Below are 14,672 nucleotides of genomic sequence, written 5' to 3' on the forward strand. Positions count from 1 at the left end.
AGATGATAGATGTTCCTAGTCTTATGTGGCGATCATTTAACAATATATACAAATATTAAATCATTATGTTGTACATTTTAAACTTGCACAATATTATGTGAATTATATCTCAATAAAACTGGGGGGAGGGGGAATTTTTAGCAGAGCGTACCCGATTAAGATTCTTTTGTTAACAACTGATTATTTGGTTGAAATAATTAGTTTGCTTGTTTTTTTAACAGCATTTATTAAAAGATGCCTAACAGCAACTCATCCAGTGTTACTCAGTAAGAAAATGAAACTCAATAAGCTATCATAAAATGCACATATACACATATGACTCTATGAGATACTAATTGGTAACAGGAAAAAAAAGGAGCTAGGAGAAAAGGTTTCAGGAGAGAAAAATCATGGAGAGAAGTATTTTCTGAAATAGTTATTCAAAAGTAAAGACACAGATTCACCTTGGTTGTGTCCTTTGGTACATTACACATAGCATACTCAATAAATGCTTATTAAATAGAACCCCCCAAAAAATCATACAGGTTCTCTCTGCTCTATTTCCTTCAACACTGAGCACTTTGAGTAGCATCAAAAAAGATAACTAATGTTCAAACACTCTCTGTTTCTGGCAGCAGAGGTTCATAAGTCACAGTAAACAACAAAGTATAAAAGCTATTATGGGTAATTTTCTTTCATTTACTTTTAACAACAGGTAAAATCAGCCAACATTATATAAAATAATATCAGGAGAAAGCACGGGAATGATTAATTGTAAAAAAAACAAAACAAAAAATATCATAAAGTTACACTGACATGACTTTTTTTCCTTGCCTCCCAAATACAGTATATGAAAATGGACCTTAAAAATTCCCAATATAAGGACTCAAAAAGCAGTATGTTTTTACCCTTTAAATTGACTAACCACTGAGGAAGAAAATTGATAGCAAAGTGAAACTCAAGTGATGTAGCACTTTTCTACTGCTATGAAGTAACTGATTATAAAAATCTTTCCTCTATTCTCTGAAAAGTATTGGAGAAACAAGGAGAGGAGGTTGCAGGCAGATTTAAGGTAGACTTTAAATTGGATAAAGTAAGACAAGTGAACTTCTTATTTTTCTTTCAAGCTTAAAAAAACAGGCGACTGGGAAGACCCAGAGGAATTGGGTGGAGATGCAGGCGGGAGGGGGGATTGGGATGGGGAATACTTGTAAATCCATGGCTGATTCATGTCAATGTATGACAAAAACCACTACAATATTGTAAAGTAATTAGCCTCCAACTAATAAAAATAAATGAAAAAAAAAAAAAAAAAACAGGCGAAATAGCGCCTTCTTCTTGCTGTATTTAAGTTGAAACGTGCTGTCCTCCTTCCCAGGGCCTCCGTAACCTGCACCATTCAGCAGGCGCGATCTCGTCACTGGTACCTCCAGCGGGGGCACAGTCCCTGCCCGTCTCTGACTGACTCCGCTGACTTGCCCTGACACACAGATGCTCTGCTCCTCACGCTGGGCTGCGACTTCCAATGGTTCTATCCTGACTAATCGCTTCAATCCACACCCGAGCGTGCTCAGTATCCAATCCACACCCGAGCATGCTCAGCATCCAATCCACACCCGAGCATGCTCAGCATCCACACCCGAGCAAGCTCAGCATCCAATCCACACCCGAGCGTGCTCAGGACCCAATCCACACCGGAGCGTGCTCAGTATCCAATCCACACCCGAGCGAGCTCAGTACCCAATCCACACCCGAGCGTGCTCAGGACCCAATCCACACCTGAGCGTGCTCAGTACCCAATCCACACCCGAGCGTGCTCAGCATCCCAATCCACACCCGAGCGTGCTCAGGACCCAATCCACACCCGAGCGTGCTCAGCATCCAATCCACACCCGAGCGTGCTCAGCATCCAATCCACACCCGAGCGTGCTCAGGACCCAATCCACACCCGAGCGTGCTCAGGACCCAATCCACACCAGAGCGTGCTCAGCCTCCAAGCTATTCAACCACCTACTACATAGCTGTGTGCGTGGCGTGTGTGCATACCTTATGTCCGTGTGTGTATGTGACACACACATAATTACATCTATTACAGAGTACCCAGAAGGCATAGTCCTCCAAAGATAGAAAAAACCATCATGAACGATTTGCAGACGGTGAGAGGTGGAGACTCAACAATGATTTAGGTCCCCCGGTAGGCTGACGGAAAAAAAAAGCGATACTGCCAGGCGAGAGTAGTAAAGCAAAGCTGCGAGAGATGATCAGCGTGCTGTGTGTGTCTCTGTATGTACACACACACACACATACACACACACATTCCCCCAACGGGTCAAGAAAAGAGGTATGATCCTGATGGGAAATGTATTCACATTGAAGTAGAGCTTCTCCGACCAAGGCTGAGAAGGAAAATGGCTACTTTCCAAATGTCTAATCCGGTTCCAAGTACAGTCAAAGCATTTTCCAACCCTACATCCCTTACAAGTAATAAATGCTCATGAATTACACTTCTGGACACAGCATGAGAAATCTTCCAGGTCTGCTTTTACTATGGAAAGTGAATGATGAGAAAATATTCTGAATGGCACGTTTATTTTTTAAAATGCATCAGCATGCTTTTATGCCAAAAGTGAAAAATCAAAATAAAGATATATGTTGGCCCCCAAATTCATCTCTTAAATCTACTATGTAATTTATTACTGGTTGCTAGTAAGGTAGATACCATTTCAGTTTTAAGCCAAAGTACATAAACAATATAAGTTGTTAGCATCTAAATTAAATAAATTCTGTGGTCTGCTTATAAAAGAAAGGCACTTCAGTGTCTTATTTAAATTTGTAATCTTGAAAAAGCAAAGTTAAAAAACATTACTTTATAGATATTTAAATAATTTATGTTTACTCTTATATTCTAAATACCATTCTTCTATATATAATTATTTATCATGTAGTTTAAATGTAAGAAATGTAAATATTTCTTAAATTATTTGTAGTTACAGTATGTTTTCTAATAAATTAATTTTTCTGCAGTTAATTCCCTTTTAAAATAATGATACTGAATATACAGTCATTTCATTTTTTAATTTAAGAATCTAGATATTTATTAATGACATATTTGACTGAAGTAATACTTAGAAGAAAAATTTTAATATAGGGCCCTGAGATTCTATAAGGAATTTAAAGATATCAGGTCCTAAAATGCTGCAGAAAAATTCTCTACTTGATTTTGGTGTTTTGTTCTTCTCATATGTATTTTTATGTCATACTAAAGAAACCAGGCTCACCTGTTTTTGATTGTAGGTTTCTTCTTGGTTCTTCAGGGGCCTCAATCGGCTGATCAGCCAGGAAAACACGAGCTTGGTCTATAGCGTTCAGGACAGAATACTCTTTCTCCTTCAACTCACGTCTCAGTGCCTTTGCAAAGAGAAGGAAAAGTTGAATTTGTAACCCAATATGTTCACCAAGTCATGGAACATCTTCAATTAGACCACATCTGTTCACACTTGTCAAGGCAATGGCTAATCACCAGCATGTAAGCGAGGTTACAAAATGAAAATGTAAATTCTACACATGGGAATGATGAAACATGAACAAAAGCAAAAAGATGATTCCTGTAGAACTAACATGCAAAAACCCACCAAAACCCCCTAAATTTACAATATTCACCTGAGGGAAATTGCTAGTGTATATCTGAACTTACACAAAATGTACTCTAGGGTTATCAGATTGCTAAAATATAAGAGCCTGATCTAAGACACTTTTCTCTTATGAGACTGACTGACCAAAAAGATCACATCCAATGATACAGAAAGAGGCAATTTCACAAGTAGTAATGAGATCCTCAGAAGTGTTTTACATCCTTTGGAATATATTAAGAAAAAAAATTAAGAGAAACAAATTAAAGTATATGAAATCAAAACTAAACCAAAGAGAACACATAAAAGACAGTCTCCAATTATCTTAAAATATATTCTATCTCTCATGCTGAGGCAATTACAATTTTTCCCTTGTGACATTTTTCATGCAAATCTACGAGTCTCAGAACAGTTTATCTATAGTACTTTGGCTGTTTTCAGTAGGGTTGAACTTTCACCTCCGCTCCTATAAATGTTTGGTGAGTAAGACTAATTGATTAGGGTTTAAAAAAACAAAACTCATCCAGTGTCTACTGCAAGATAAGAGTAAAAGAAGACTTTCTTGTGTGCTATTTCAATACTGTAGCTAGATCAAAATTATTGTTATCCTGTTAAATTATGTACATAAACACCCACTGGCTCTAATATTTTGTTTTTAATACAGTTCCTTGGCAATGCATTATGAAAACTCAACTTTGTATTTTCTAAAATATTACCCTCTAAATTGTATGTTACAATCAACCAAGTCCTTCTAAACCTAAGTATTTTTAACAGCATTTGATTTGGAAGCCATACTGGAGGATATGGCCTCCAAATACTATATTTGGAGGTCATATCTTCATCATCCACAGTAAATAAAAGCCAAAAATTCTAAATATCTAGAAGGAGAAGGAAATGACAACCTACTCCAGTGTTATTGCCTGGAGAATCCCAGAGACAGAGGAGCCTGGTGGCCTGCCATCTATCCGGTTGCACAGAGTCAGACACAACTGAAGTGGCTTAGTAGCAGCAGCAGAAATATCAGAATAATCTTATGTAAAAAAAACCTGAACCTGAGCACCAGAAAAACACTGATAATGAAGTTGAAAGAGACCATCACAGGTGGGGAGGTGTGAGAAGAGCAGGCAAGGAGTAGAGAGAAATGGAGCTGACAGTGTTGGGTTTTGTGATAAGCATTGTAAATATTATTTGACTTATAAATTGTATACAATTATATTTTAATAAAAATTTCAAATTAAAGGAATAACAGTACACAACAACAACAACAAAAATATCAACCCACAATCTGTTGTTGTTGTTTAGTAGCTAAGTCCCATCCAACTCTTTTGCAACCCCACGGACTGTAGCCTGCCAGGCTCCTCTTGTCCATGGGATTTCCCAGGCACAGGGTGTTGGCAGGGAATGTCTCCTGAACTCCTCGGATGCGCCAAGAAAGGGAAGTAGAAGAGGCAAGGGTGGGCAGGTGGGAACGATGCCGAGTACATAAAAATACGGGGTTCAAGCTCTAATGCCAACTCACCACTCAAACATCCTAGGGAACAGCATACATTCAATATCTTTTCATACTCTATTTCGCAAATTTAATTTTGTTATTCAATTTGTTCTATTCCAATTATATTTAATTGCATGTCAGAAATGGGTTTAACTTTCAATAGCACTATACATATAATCATTCTACCGCCCTTTACCTCTCAATTAGACATAAAAGAAAACCAGCATTTCCTAACCACCTGGTGCACATTAATGATAAGATAATTAGACTCCAACAGAGTTGTTTTGTACACAGAGCTACAAAGTGGCATTCAGCTTTAGGTTCTAATATCACATGACATATATGAACTATCTTAAATGAGCATAACACTATCTAATTGGAATTTCTTCTATTTTAATGACTTTATATTTTCATTCAAAACAATCCTGTTCTCAGGCAATAACAAATATTAGCAAGGATGTGAAGAAGTTGGAACCTTCATAAACTGATGCTGGAATGTTTAAAATAGTGCATCGACTTTGGAAAACAATTTGGAAATCCCTAAAAATGTTAAAGATCGTTAGCATATGATCCAGTAATACCACTCCTAGGTATATACCTAAGAGAACTGAAAGCATACGTCCGCATAAAAACTCACACACGAACATTCATAACAATGTTATTCATAATAGCCAAAATGTGGGCACAACCAAAACATCCATCAACTGATGAATGTATAAACAAAATGCTGTATATCCATATAATAACATCTCATTAGGCAAGAGAAATGAATGAAATAGTGGTACATGTTACAACATGGATGAGTCTTGAAAACATAACACGAAGTGAAAAAAGACAGACACAAAAGCCCATTAGTATGAAATGCCCAAATAGGTAAGTGTATATATAGAGAGAGTAGATTGGTGGCAGCTTAGGACTTCAAGGTTGAGGGAAGAATGGGTGAGTTAACTGCTCATGGGCATCAGGTTTCTTGGGTCAGGGGGTAACAAAAATGTTCTAAAACTAGATAGTGATGATGACTGTACAACTCTGAATATACTAACAGCCACTGACCATCTGGTCCCATCACTTCACGGCAAATAGATGGGGATGAAATAGAAACAGTAGCAGATTTTACTTTCTTGGGCTCCAAAATCATTGCGAATGGTGACTACAGACATGAAACTAAAAGATGCTTGCTCCTTGGAAGAAAAATTATGACAAACCCAGACAGGGTATTAAAAAGCTTAGATATCACTTTGCTGACAATGGTCCGTATAGTTAAAGGTCAGGTCTTTCCAGTAGTCATATACAGATGCGAGAGTTGGACCAAAAAGAAGGCTGAGCGCCGAAGAACTGATGCTTTCCAAATGTGGTGCTGGAGAAGACTCTTGAGAATCCCTTGAACAACTAGGAGATCAAACCAGTCAATACTAAAGGAAATCAACTCTGAATATTCATTGGAAGGACTGACAACTCATTAGAAAAGACCCTAATGCTGGGAAAGATTAATGGTAGGAGGAGAAGGGAATGACAGGGAATGAGATGGTTGTATGACATCACCAACTCAATAGACATGAGTTTGAGCAAACTCTGGGAGGTAGTGAAGGATAAGGAAGCCTAGCATGCTGAAGTCCATGGGGTTGCAAAGTGTCAGAAACGACTTAGCAACTGAACAACTAAATTGTTCACTTAAATAGAGTGAATTTTAATGCTATGTGAATAATGTCTCAATAAAGTTATCAAAATAAAATAATCTGTTCTTTCCCCCCAAAAAAGCCCCCTAGGTAATCTCTTTATTTATGACCCTCCATTCACACCAATCTGCAAGGTAATTGCTCATCCTGTATATTAAGTATGTTCCCACCTCAGCATTTCCAGGGACAGCTCATCCTCATATATTGTAACCATGCATCTCTCCCCTCCATTATACTACTAGTTTTTCCAGGTAGGACTCACCTTTTAATTATTCAAATTCTCAGTGCCTGTCTAGATATATACAGAATATATATATGCATATGTGTGTGTGTGTGTGTGTGTGTGTGTGTGAGTGTGCATGCTTAGTTGCTCAGTCATGTGTGATTCTTTGCAACCGCATAGCCCGCCAGGTTACTCTGTCTATGGGGATTCTCCAGGCAAGAATACTAGAGTGGGTTGTCATGCCCTCCTTTGGGGATCTTCTCAACCCAGGTATCAAACCCAGGTCTCCTGTATTGCAGGCAGATTATTTACCATCTGAGCCACTAGAGAAGCCCAACAATACCGGAGTGGGTAGCCTATCCCTTCTCCAGGGGAACTTCCCAACCCAGAAATCGAACCGGAAATCAAACTCCTGCATTGCAGATGGATTCTTTACCAGCTGCACTATCAGGGAAGCCCATATATATATTTATATACATATATATATATATATACATATACATATACATATATATACATACATACATTATATATAATATATCCCATGTTTTATATATATAATACTTTATTAAAATTCAGTGGGGTAAATAGCATACTTGCTTAATACATTATTGGGCTTCCGTTGTGGCTCAGCTGGTAAAGAATCCACCTGCAATGCAGGAGACCTGGGTTCGATCCCTGGGTTGGGAAGATCCCCTGGAGAAAAGAAAGGCTACCCATTCCAATATTCTGGCCTGGAGAATTCCATGGCCTGTATAGACCATCGGGTCGAAAAGAGTCGGACACGACTGAGTGACTTTCACTTCACATATATCCTATATATATCTCCATTTGTTTCCCCAATAAATGCTTGGGGAACAATGAATAAAAGAAGGCATGATTTCAGAATTAAATTTCAAATTCTGACAAAGCAAAATATACCAGAGTCCTCCAACTCTGACTATCCTAAAACCAAATAATTATTGAATTCCAGTTAGCTCTGGATTATTTGAACAATCTACTTTGAAAATTACTGGTAAATAATTTTGGATGCAAAGTTAATTTTCTCTTATCATTCTGTAAGTAGCTAGATAATCTAGTAACTCAGCGATTAACTAGCATTTCACTTTGCCGTTGGTCATTGTTTTATTAATAGCAAATATCCTTTTCTCTCTCTAACCAAAGAACTTATCTCACTGAAAGAAGTGATATAAGCTCACTTCATCTTGCTTCTTTTTTCCACATCCTAATTCATGAGGTAAAGGCATAGGGTAATAGTGCCAAAGCTAGTGCAGTCATTAGACTGAAAGTACCACCTGTTATCACTATCATATCAAATTCATCTACACGGACTGACTTAAAACAATGACAACTTACTTGTCATGATTCTATGGATTGCTAACCTATCAACTCTTCTGCTGCTGTCACAGAGGATTGCTCGTGAGGCTGTAATCATCTGTGGCTGAATGGGATTGGAAGCCCAAAACGGGCTCACTCACATATCTGGAATTACTGCTGGCTATTGGCTGGAACACCATGGTTTCCGTCTACGTGATCTCTAATTGCCCAATAGGCTGGACCAGGCTTCTTCAACATAATGACTGGTGTCCCCAGAGGGCAGAATGAAAACTGCAAGACCTTTTAAGGTCTTAGCTTTAGAATAGCTCTGTCCAACAAAACTTCCTACAATGATGGAAATGCTCTAAAATTATGCAGGCCAATAAGGCAACACTAGTCATGTATGGCTATTTGGTATGCACTTGAAATATGACAGGTACAGTGAAGGAACTGAACTTTAAACTGTATTTAATTGTAATTGATTTAAATCAAATAGAACTGGTGACACGTGGCAAGGGTTACCATGTTAGACAGCATGCAATCCAGGTAGAAGGAGCTATAATTGCCAAGGTCCTAGGGAAGTGTTTACCCGGCTTGGCAGGCTGGCACTGTCAGGACTGAATGAGTGGCAGATGAGGGTAACTACTTCTGCAAAATTATTTTATATCATGAAAGTTAGAGGGAAAAACATGCTGTGTTGTTGTTACGAGAGGTACCTTATAACCACATCCTTCTTCATACAACAGAATCTGGTTATGTTGATGACTCTGGCTTGGTTATCAGCCTAACAGTTCTCCGTATCACAAAGCTTATGCATTTTCTATTCTAGTACATAGGCAGAAAGACCCTAATCCCCCTCTCAGAAAAACATGTGCAAAATGAAGCTGGAGCTTAAAAGCAGTAGACCACGATTAGCTGTAATAAGAGGAAGATACGGAGTAATTTCAAAAATACAATTGAAATTATATTTTAAATTATACAATTGAAATTATATTGCATGCTCCTAGGTGTTTAATTTAAGGGGATAGAGACTCAGCTACCTCAAGTCAAAAATAAATGGAGGGCACGAGGACTGTCCCACACCCATAAGAAAGATTCAACGTCTCTGCCATCCCAAGGTGGCATGGGAATGTACAATAGAATTTTCCAACAAACATTTCCACCAACATTAAAATTTCAAAACACATATTACATTCACATAGTCTACAAAGAAGGGCTTCCCTGATGGTTCAGTGGTAAAGAATCCGCCTGCAATGCAGGAGCCACAGGAGAGGAAGCTTCAATCCCTGCATCGGGAAGATCTCCTGGAGGAGGAAATGACAATCCTCTCCAGTATTCTGGCGTAGAGAATCCCATGGACAGAGGAGTCTGGTGGGCTGCCGTCCATAGGGCCGCAGAGTCGGACACGACTGAATCGACTTAGCATGCATGCATGCATTGGAGAAGAAAATGGCAACCCGCTCCAGTATTCTTGCCTGGAGAATCCCCGGGATGGGGGAGCCTGGTGGGCTGCTGTCTATGGGGTCGCACAGAGTTGGACATGACTAAAGCGACTTAGCAGCAGCAGCCGCCAGTATTCTTGCTTGGAAAAAATTCCATAGACAGAGGAGCCTGGTGGGCTACAGTCCATGGGGTTGCAAAGAGTTGGACATGACTGAGTGACTTAGCACGAGCACAAATCAATAAAGAAATATGCCAGGCAACAAGAGAAGACCGCAATTAATAAGCCCATGATCCAAATTCTTAAGGAACTTAGAGTCTAAAGAGAACACAGTACAAGTGAGAACATGTTGGTGCCACCGATCTTTAGAGATGTATAAATAGGGCGCTGAGAAAGCAGAGAGGAGCGGGGAGGCAGAGGCAGTTACAAGCAACCTCCTCAAAAATGTGTAAACTCTGTATTGAAAAAGAAATTGGAATCAGATTAAATGTAATTAGGGGGAAAGCAATTCAAGAAAACAGAATAAACCGGTAAGCTAATTTAGTCTCTCATTGTTTTCCTATTAGGTAGCTTCTGTATGCTCATTTAAACAAAATGAAGCCCCAGAACATCAGATGGATGAAGACCTGATGCACATATCAGAATTTAACTACTAAAATCCCAGAGTTTTCATCCTCAGCAATTTCTGTGAACCAAACACCCCTTCAGCGGAGCTCTCCTTTCCTCCCACTTCTCTTCAGTGGCTCCTGCTATTTTCCCATGAGTGTCTGGCAGCTGAGTAAATCAACTGCTTCTTAGTCAACTTAAAATGCCTAAGGAGAGACTCTCAATGATCCTTCTGAATGGTCGGGGAACATTTCTCCACACCCGCTATTAGTTCGTGGGAAGGCAGGGGATTAAGGGATAAGGTGGTATAAAGAAATGACCCGTGTGGCTTAAGTTAGAAAGTCTCATGAATCAATCAGCTGCTCTTCATTGTCATCATGAAAGAGGCATCACTCACTGGGACGGCTGAATAAACGGCAGTATTATCAGTTGTTTCTGGCACCATTGACATGAATGAGGACAGGATCCTGCAAGCTCCTTAATATGAACACAGAGTCTGAGGGAACCTAGAGGGAGAAGGGAAATCCCACCATCTTCTCTGTCCTCAACTGGCAACTTGGTCACACCGGACTGAGAAGACGGGAATGACAAATCTGTGGGTGTGAGCTAAATCCTGGTGTCATCCCCTCCTCTGTAAATAACAACTCTCCCCTCTCCTCTCTTTAATCTAAAGGCATTAATCACCCACACTGTCTGCTAAGTCACTTCAGTTGTGTCCGACTCTTTGTGACCCTGTGAACTGTAGCCAACCAGGCTCCTCCGTCAATGGAATTCGCCAAGGCAAGAATACTTGAGTGGGTAGCCATGCCCTTCTCCAGGGGATCTTCCCAAACCAGGTATCGAACCCAGGTCTCCTGCATTGCAGGCAGACTCTTTACCATCTGAGCCACCAGGCCAATCTAAAATCCTACCCGTAAATCTCGGCTCTTCTCTGAGACCAAGTTTCTTTCCTCAACTTCCATTACTGTTATTTGTGGGGGAAGTACTAGTATTCTTGCCTGGAGAATTCCATGGATGGAGGAGCCTGGTGGACTATGGGATCGCAAAGAGTCAGATACAACTGACAGACTAATACACACACACACAAGACTCATGTCGCTTCAGATTCTTAGAAGGCAAACAATTGTAGCGGCTATTTGTGAACCACTTGTTCCAGAATAAAACAGCAATGTAAACCTCTGGTGGTAAAAATGGTTAGCCAGGTTACATCACTCATCCCAACTTGGTAGAAATATCAAATTTCTTCAACTGTTCAGTCTAACAAATGGAAACTTTTTTCCTGTCCTTCTAGAAACAACAAAGTCAAACACAGCCACCAATTCTCCCTCTTTCTTCTTTTTGGCAGAGAACTTAAGCCAGACATTCTGAAACAACTTTCTAAATTCCCATGCTGACAAGAAACACCAGTGTTTTAATTCTAACAATACAAGATGTTCAAGAAAAGGGGATAAAAATGAGAAATCACAAGCAGGATTGCCATGAAACTTTACTTCCATGCTTTGGTGGAAGCAGAAAATTGGTTCAATCATTTGTATAGTAAGTTGGCAATCTATCAAGAGTCATTACTATGATCATATTGTGTGAAACAAGAATTTCACCTTCGAGACTATATCCTAAGAAAATGATCCAGAAAGAGCTACAAACACAAAAGTATTCATTATAACATTATTTATGATTTAATAAATGAAAGCAACTTAAATATCTAACACATGGGAAATATTTAGATTCACTACAGTATAGCTATACTAGGGATCATTAAGGAACTAACCTTGAAAAATGATTGTGAAAATGATTGCATAGCAATGTGAAGAAATAGGTATGACACGTATCTCAGGGAAAAAGATAGGAAAAAACTATGGATCCTATTAAAACTGTGTGAAAGGTGAATATGTGAAAATGAAATAACCCAAAATGAAAATGGTTAGAGTAGTAAAATTATGGCTAATATTTTGCCCTTTATTTTATAAGATCTGTAATAAATTATTTTCAGTTAAAAATTATGCTTTTAAGAAAAGACTGCCAAAAGGAATCAAGTTCATTTATAATGGAACAAATTACTATTTTTGAACAGCATTATTAAGAATTTCAAATGTGTTTTAGAAGCAAACTTTTCATATCTGTAGCAATCATAAAACTTTTCCATTATGTTTTATATCAATGAGAATCTAGATTTACTTATAAAATACAATTCAGGACATCTCTGAAGCTAGAGTTACTTATAAAATTAACGTGACAACATAGTTACCAAATGAGAGACTTCACATGTTTATGCCACTCCCTATGTTTGGTAGAGATCTTAACTCAATTAGTTTTTTTTTCCCCCCTATGTTTATAGCAACTTTACTCACAATTGTTTCAAACTGGAAAAAACTCAAATATCTAACTACTGGAGAATGGGCAGAAAAATTGTATGTCAATATAATGGAACACTACTCAGCAATAAAGAGGAAGAAAATCTTTTAAGAAAAATGCTTTTATAGCCACCATGCTGTATATTATATCCCCAAAACTTATTCATCTTATAACTGTAAGTCTGTTATCTTTTGACTGCCTTCACCCATTTCTGCCAATCTCTTCCCTCACTTCTGACAAACATCAATCTGTTCTCTTTTTAGGTGTCAAATTTCTACACAATAGTGAAGCCCAAGCACTGGGAGAATCTAGTGGTACTCAGAGCAAGAGGGTAAAATAATAAGCTATATTTTAAAATCTACCTCAACAATCAAAGATATTCCAAATCTTTTCCTCTCATAAAAAAATCTTTCCCACTCTCCTTTTAAATAATTTAGGCAGTATTAAGACAGGAAGAAGGTAACCTCTTAACTGACTACAATATTAAGGCATAAAGAAGTATAATGGTATTGATAAATTTTCTTACAACTTCAAGCATGTTATTTCCAGCTCTTGAAGAAAGATTGTTGCTTACGTTTCTATCAGCTATTACCTTTATTAAAGATTCAGCTACATAAAGTAGAGATATCTTCAAAATATATTTCTTTTTTGGAAAAAAAAAGGGATTATAGAGAGATAAAGAGGAAAAAGGAACATTCATACCAAAGGACCTTTATTTCTGGGTATTTTCATTCACTCAACATTCAATAAATATTGACTTAGCATCTAGAGAGCCAGAAGTAGACAAAGACACAATAGAAAATGAATAATTGAATGATTATAAATGCTATGGAAAAAGAGAAAAGCAGATGGGAATTAGAGAGTTTAGGAGTATTGGGATGGGAATTACAATTCAAGTAGAGAAGTCTAGGCTTCATTAAGAAGGTGCCATAGAGCAAACATTTGAAAGCGGTGGAGAATTAACCACATAAATATCAGGGAAAAGGCATTCCAGGCATAGAAGTCAGCATGGAGCTGTGGCTGAAGGCACAGCATGGCTGAAATCAGCATGTAAGAGAAAAACTAGTAAAATGCGGTGAGCAAAGTGTAGGGGAGGTAGGTCAGATCATGCAGGGTTTGGAAGACCATTATGAGAGCTGTAGCTCTCATTCTGAATGAGACAGGAAGTCACTAGAGACTTCTGGTTGATTTGAATATGAACACTCTGGCTGTTGCGCGGAGAACAACAGAGATGTACTTGGAGCTATGAACAGCTGCCAAGAAGTAGACAGATTCAAATTCTATGTTCTGAACATACAGCCAACAAGATTTCCAAAAGGTTTCCAACAAGAGTAACAGACTGAGTATGCAAGAAAGGCAGGATTGAAGGTGATTATTTTTTTAGCTAGCAGTCAGAATAGGATTCTATCAACTGAAATGAGGGAGACTGGTTAGATCAAGTTTTGAGGGGCAGGTTCAGGAATTCAGCTCGGACATACTAATTTGGAGATGTCTGTTAGATTCCCAGATGGAGATGGTATGAAAACATATAACATTTGAGAGTGACCATATAGATGACACGCAAAACTCATCAGGAGGTCAGACAAATGAACGAACTCATTAGGAGTTCAGGAAGGAATGAATATGGAGAAGCTGGCATGGCCCGAACCACGATGCATCTCAATTTTAGAAAGCTGGGGAAAGAAGGAGCAACTAGCAAAGGAAACTGAGAAGGAGTTACAAAGTAAAGTGAAAAGAAAATCATGATATAGTAGTACCTTAGGAGCCAGGTAGAGAGACAGAAGTACTGTTCGTGAGCCAACAGGAGAGAACCAAAAATGTCACAAGTCCGCCAACATTAATAAACAGAGACGTAAGTTACGATGAGGGACATATAACTCAAGAGTCGGGGCTCAGGGTGGCTTACTTGAGAAAAGAGATGCTTGTGTAAGTTTGAGAGGCTTTTGTTCTTGTAAAA

General features: G+C 38.6%; 1 protein-coding gene across 8 annotated transcripts in view; it reads right to left on the reverse strand.

Annotated features, from left to right (window-relative positions):
* The window catches only part of UTRN (utrophin), a 538,989-nt gene that overhangs the window by 121,349 nt on the left and 402,968 nt on the right, over positions 1-14,672 (reverse strand). For all 8 annotated transcript variants that reach the window (XM_065931202.1, XM_065931205.1, XM_065931203.1 and 5 more), the window contains one exon: positions 3,258-3,387. In XM_065931202.1, coding sequence (XP_065787274.1) covers positions 3,258-3,387 — 130 coding nt within the window. The remainder of the gene's footprint in view (positions 1-3,257; positions 3,388-14,672) is intronic.

This window comes from Muntiacus reevesi, chromosome 3 (assembly GCF_963930625.1).
Source record: "Muntiacus reevesi chromosome 3, mMunRee1.1, whole genome shotgun sequence".
NCBI classification, from domain to species: domain Eukaryota; kingdom Metazoa; phylum Chordata; class Mammalia; order Artiodactyla; family Cervidae; genus Muntiacus; species Muntiacus reevesi.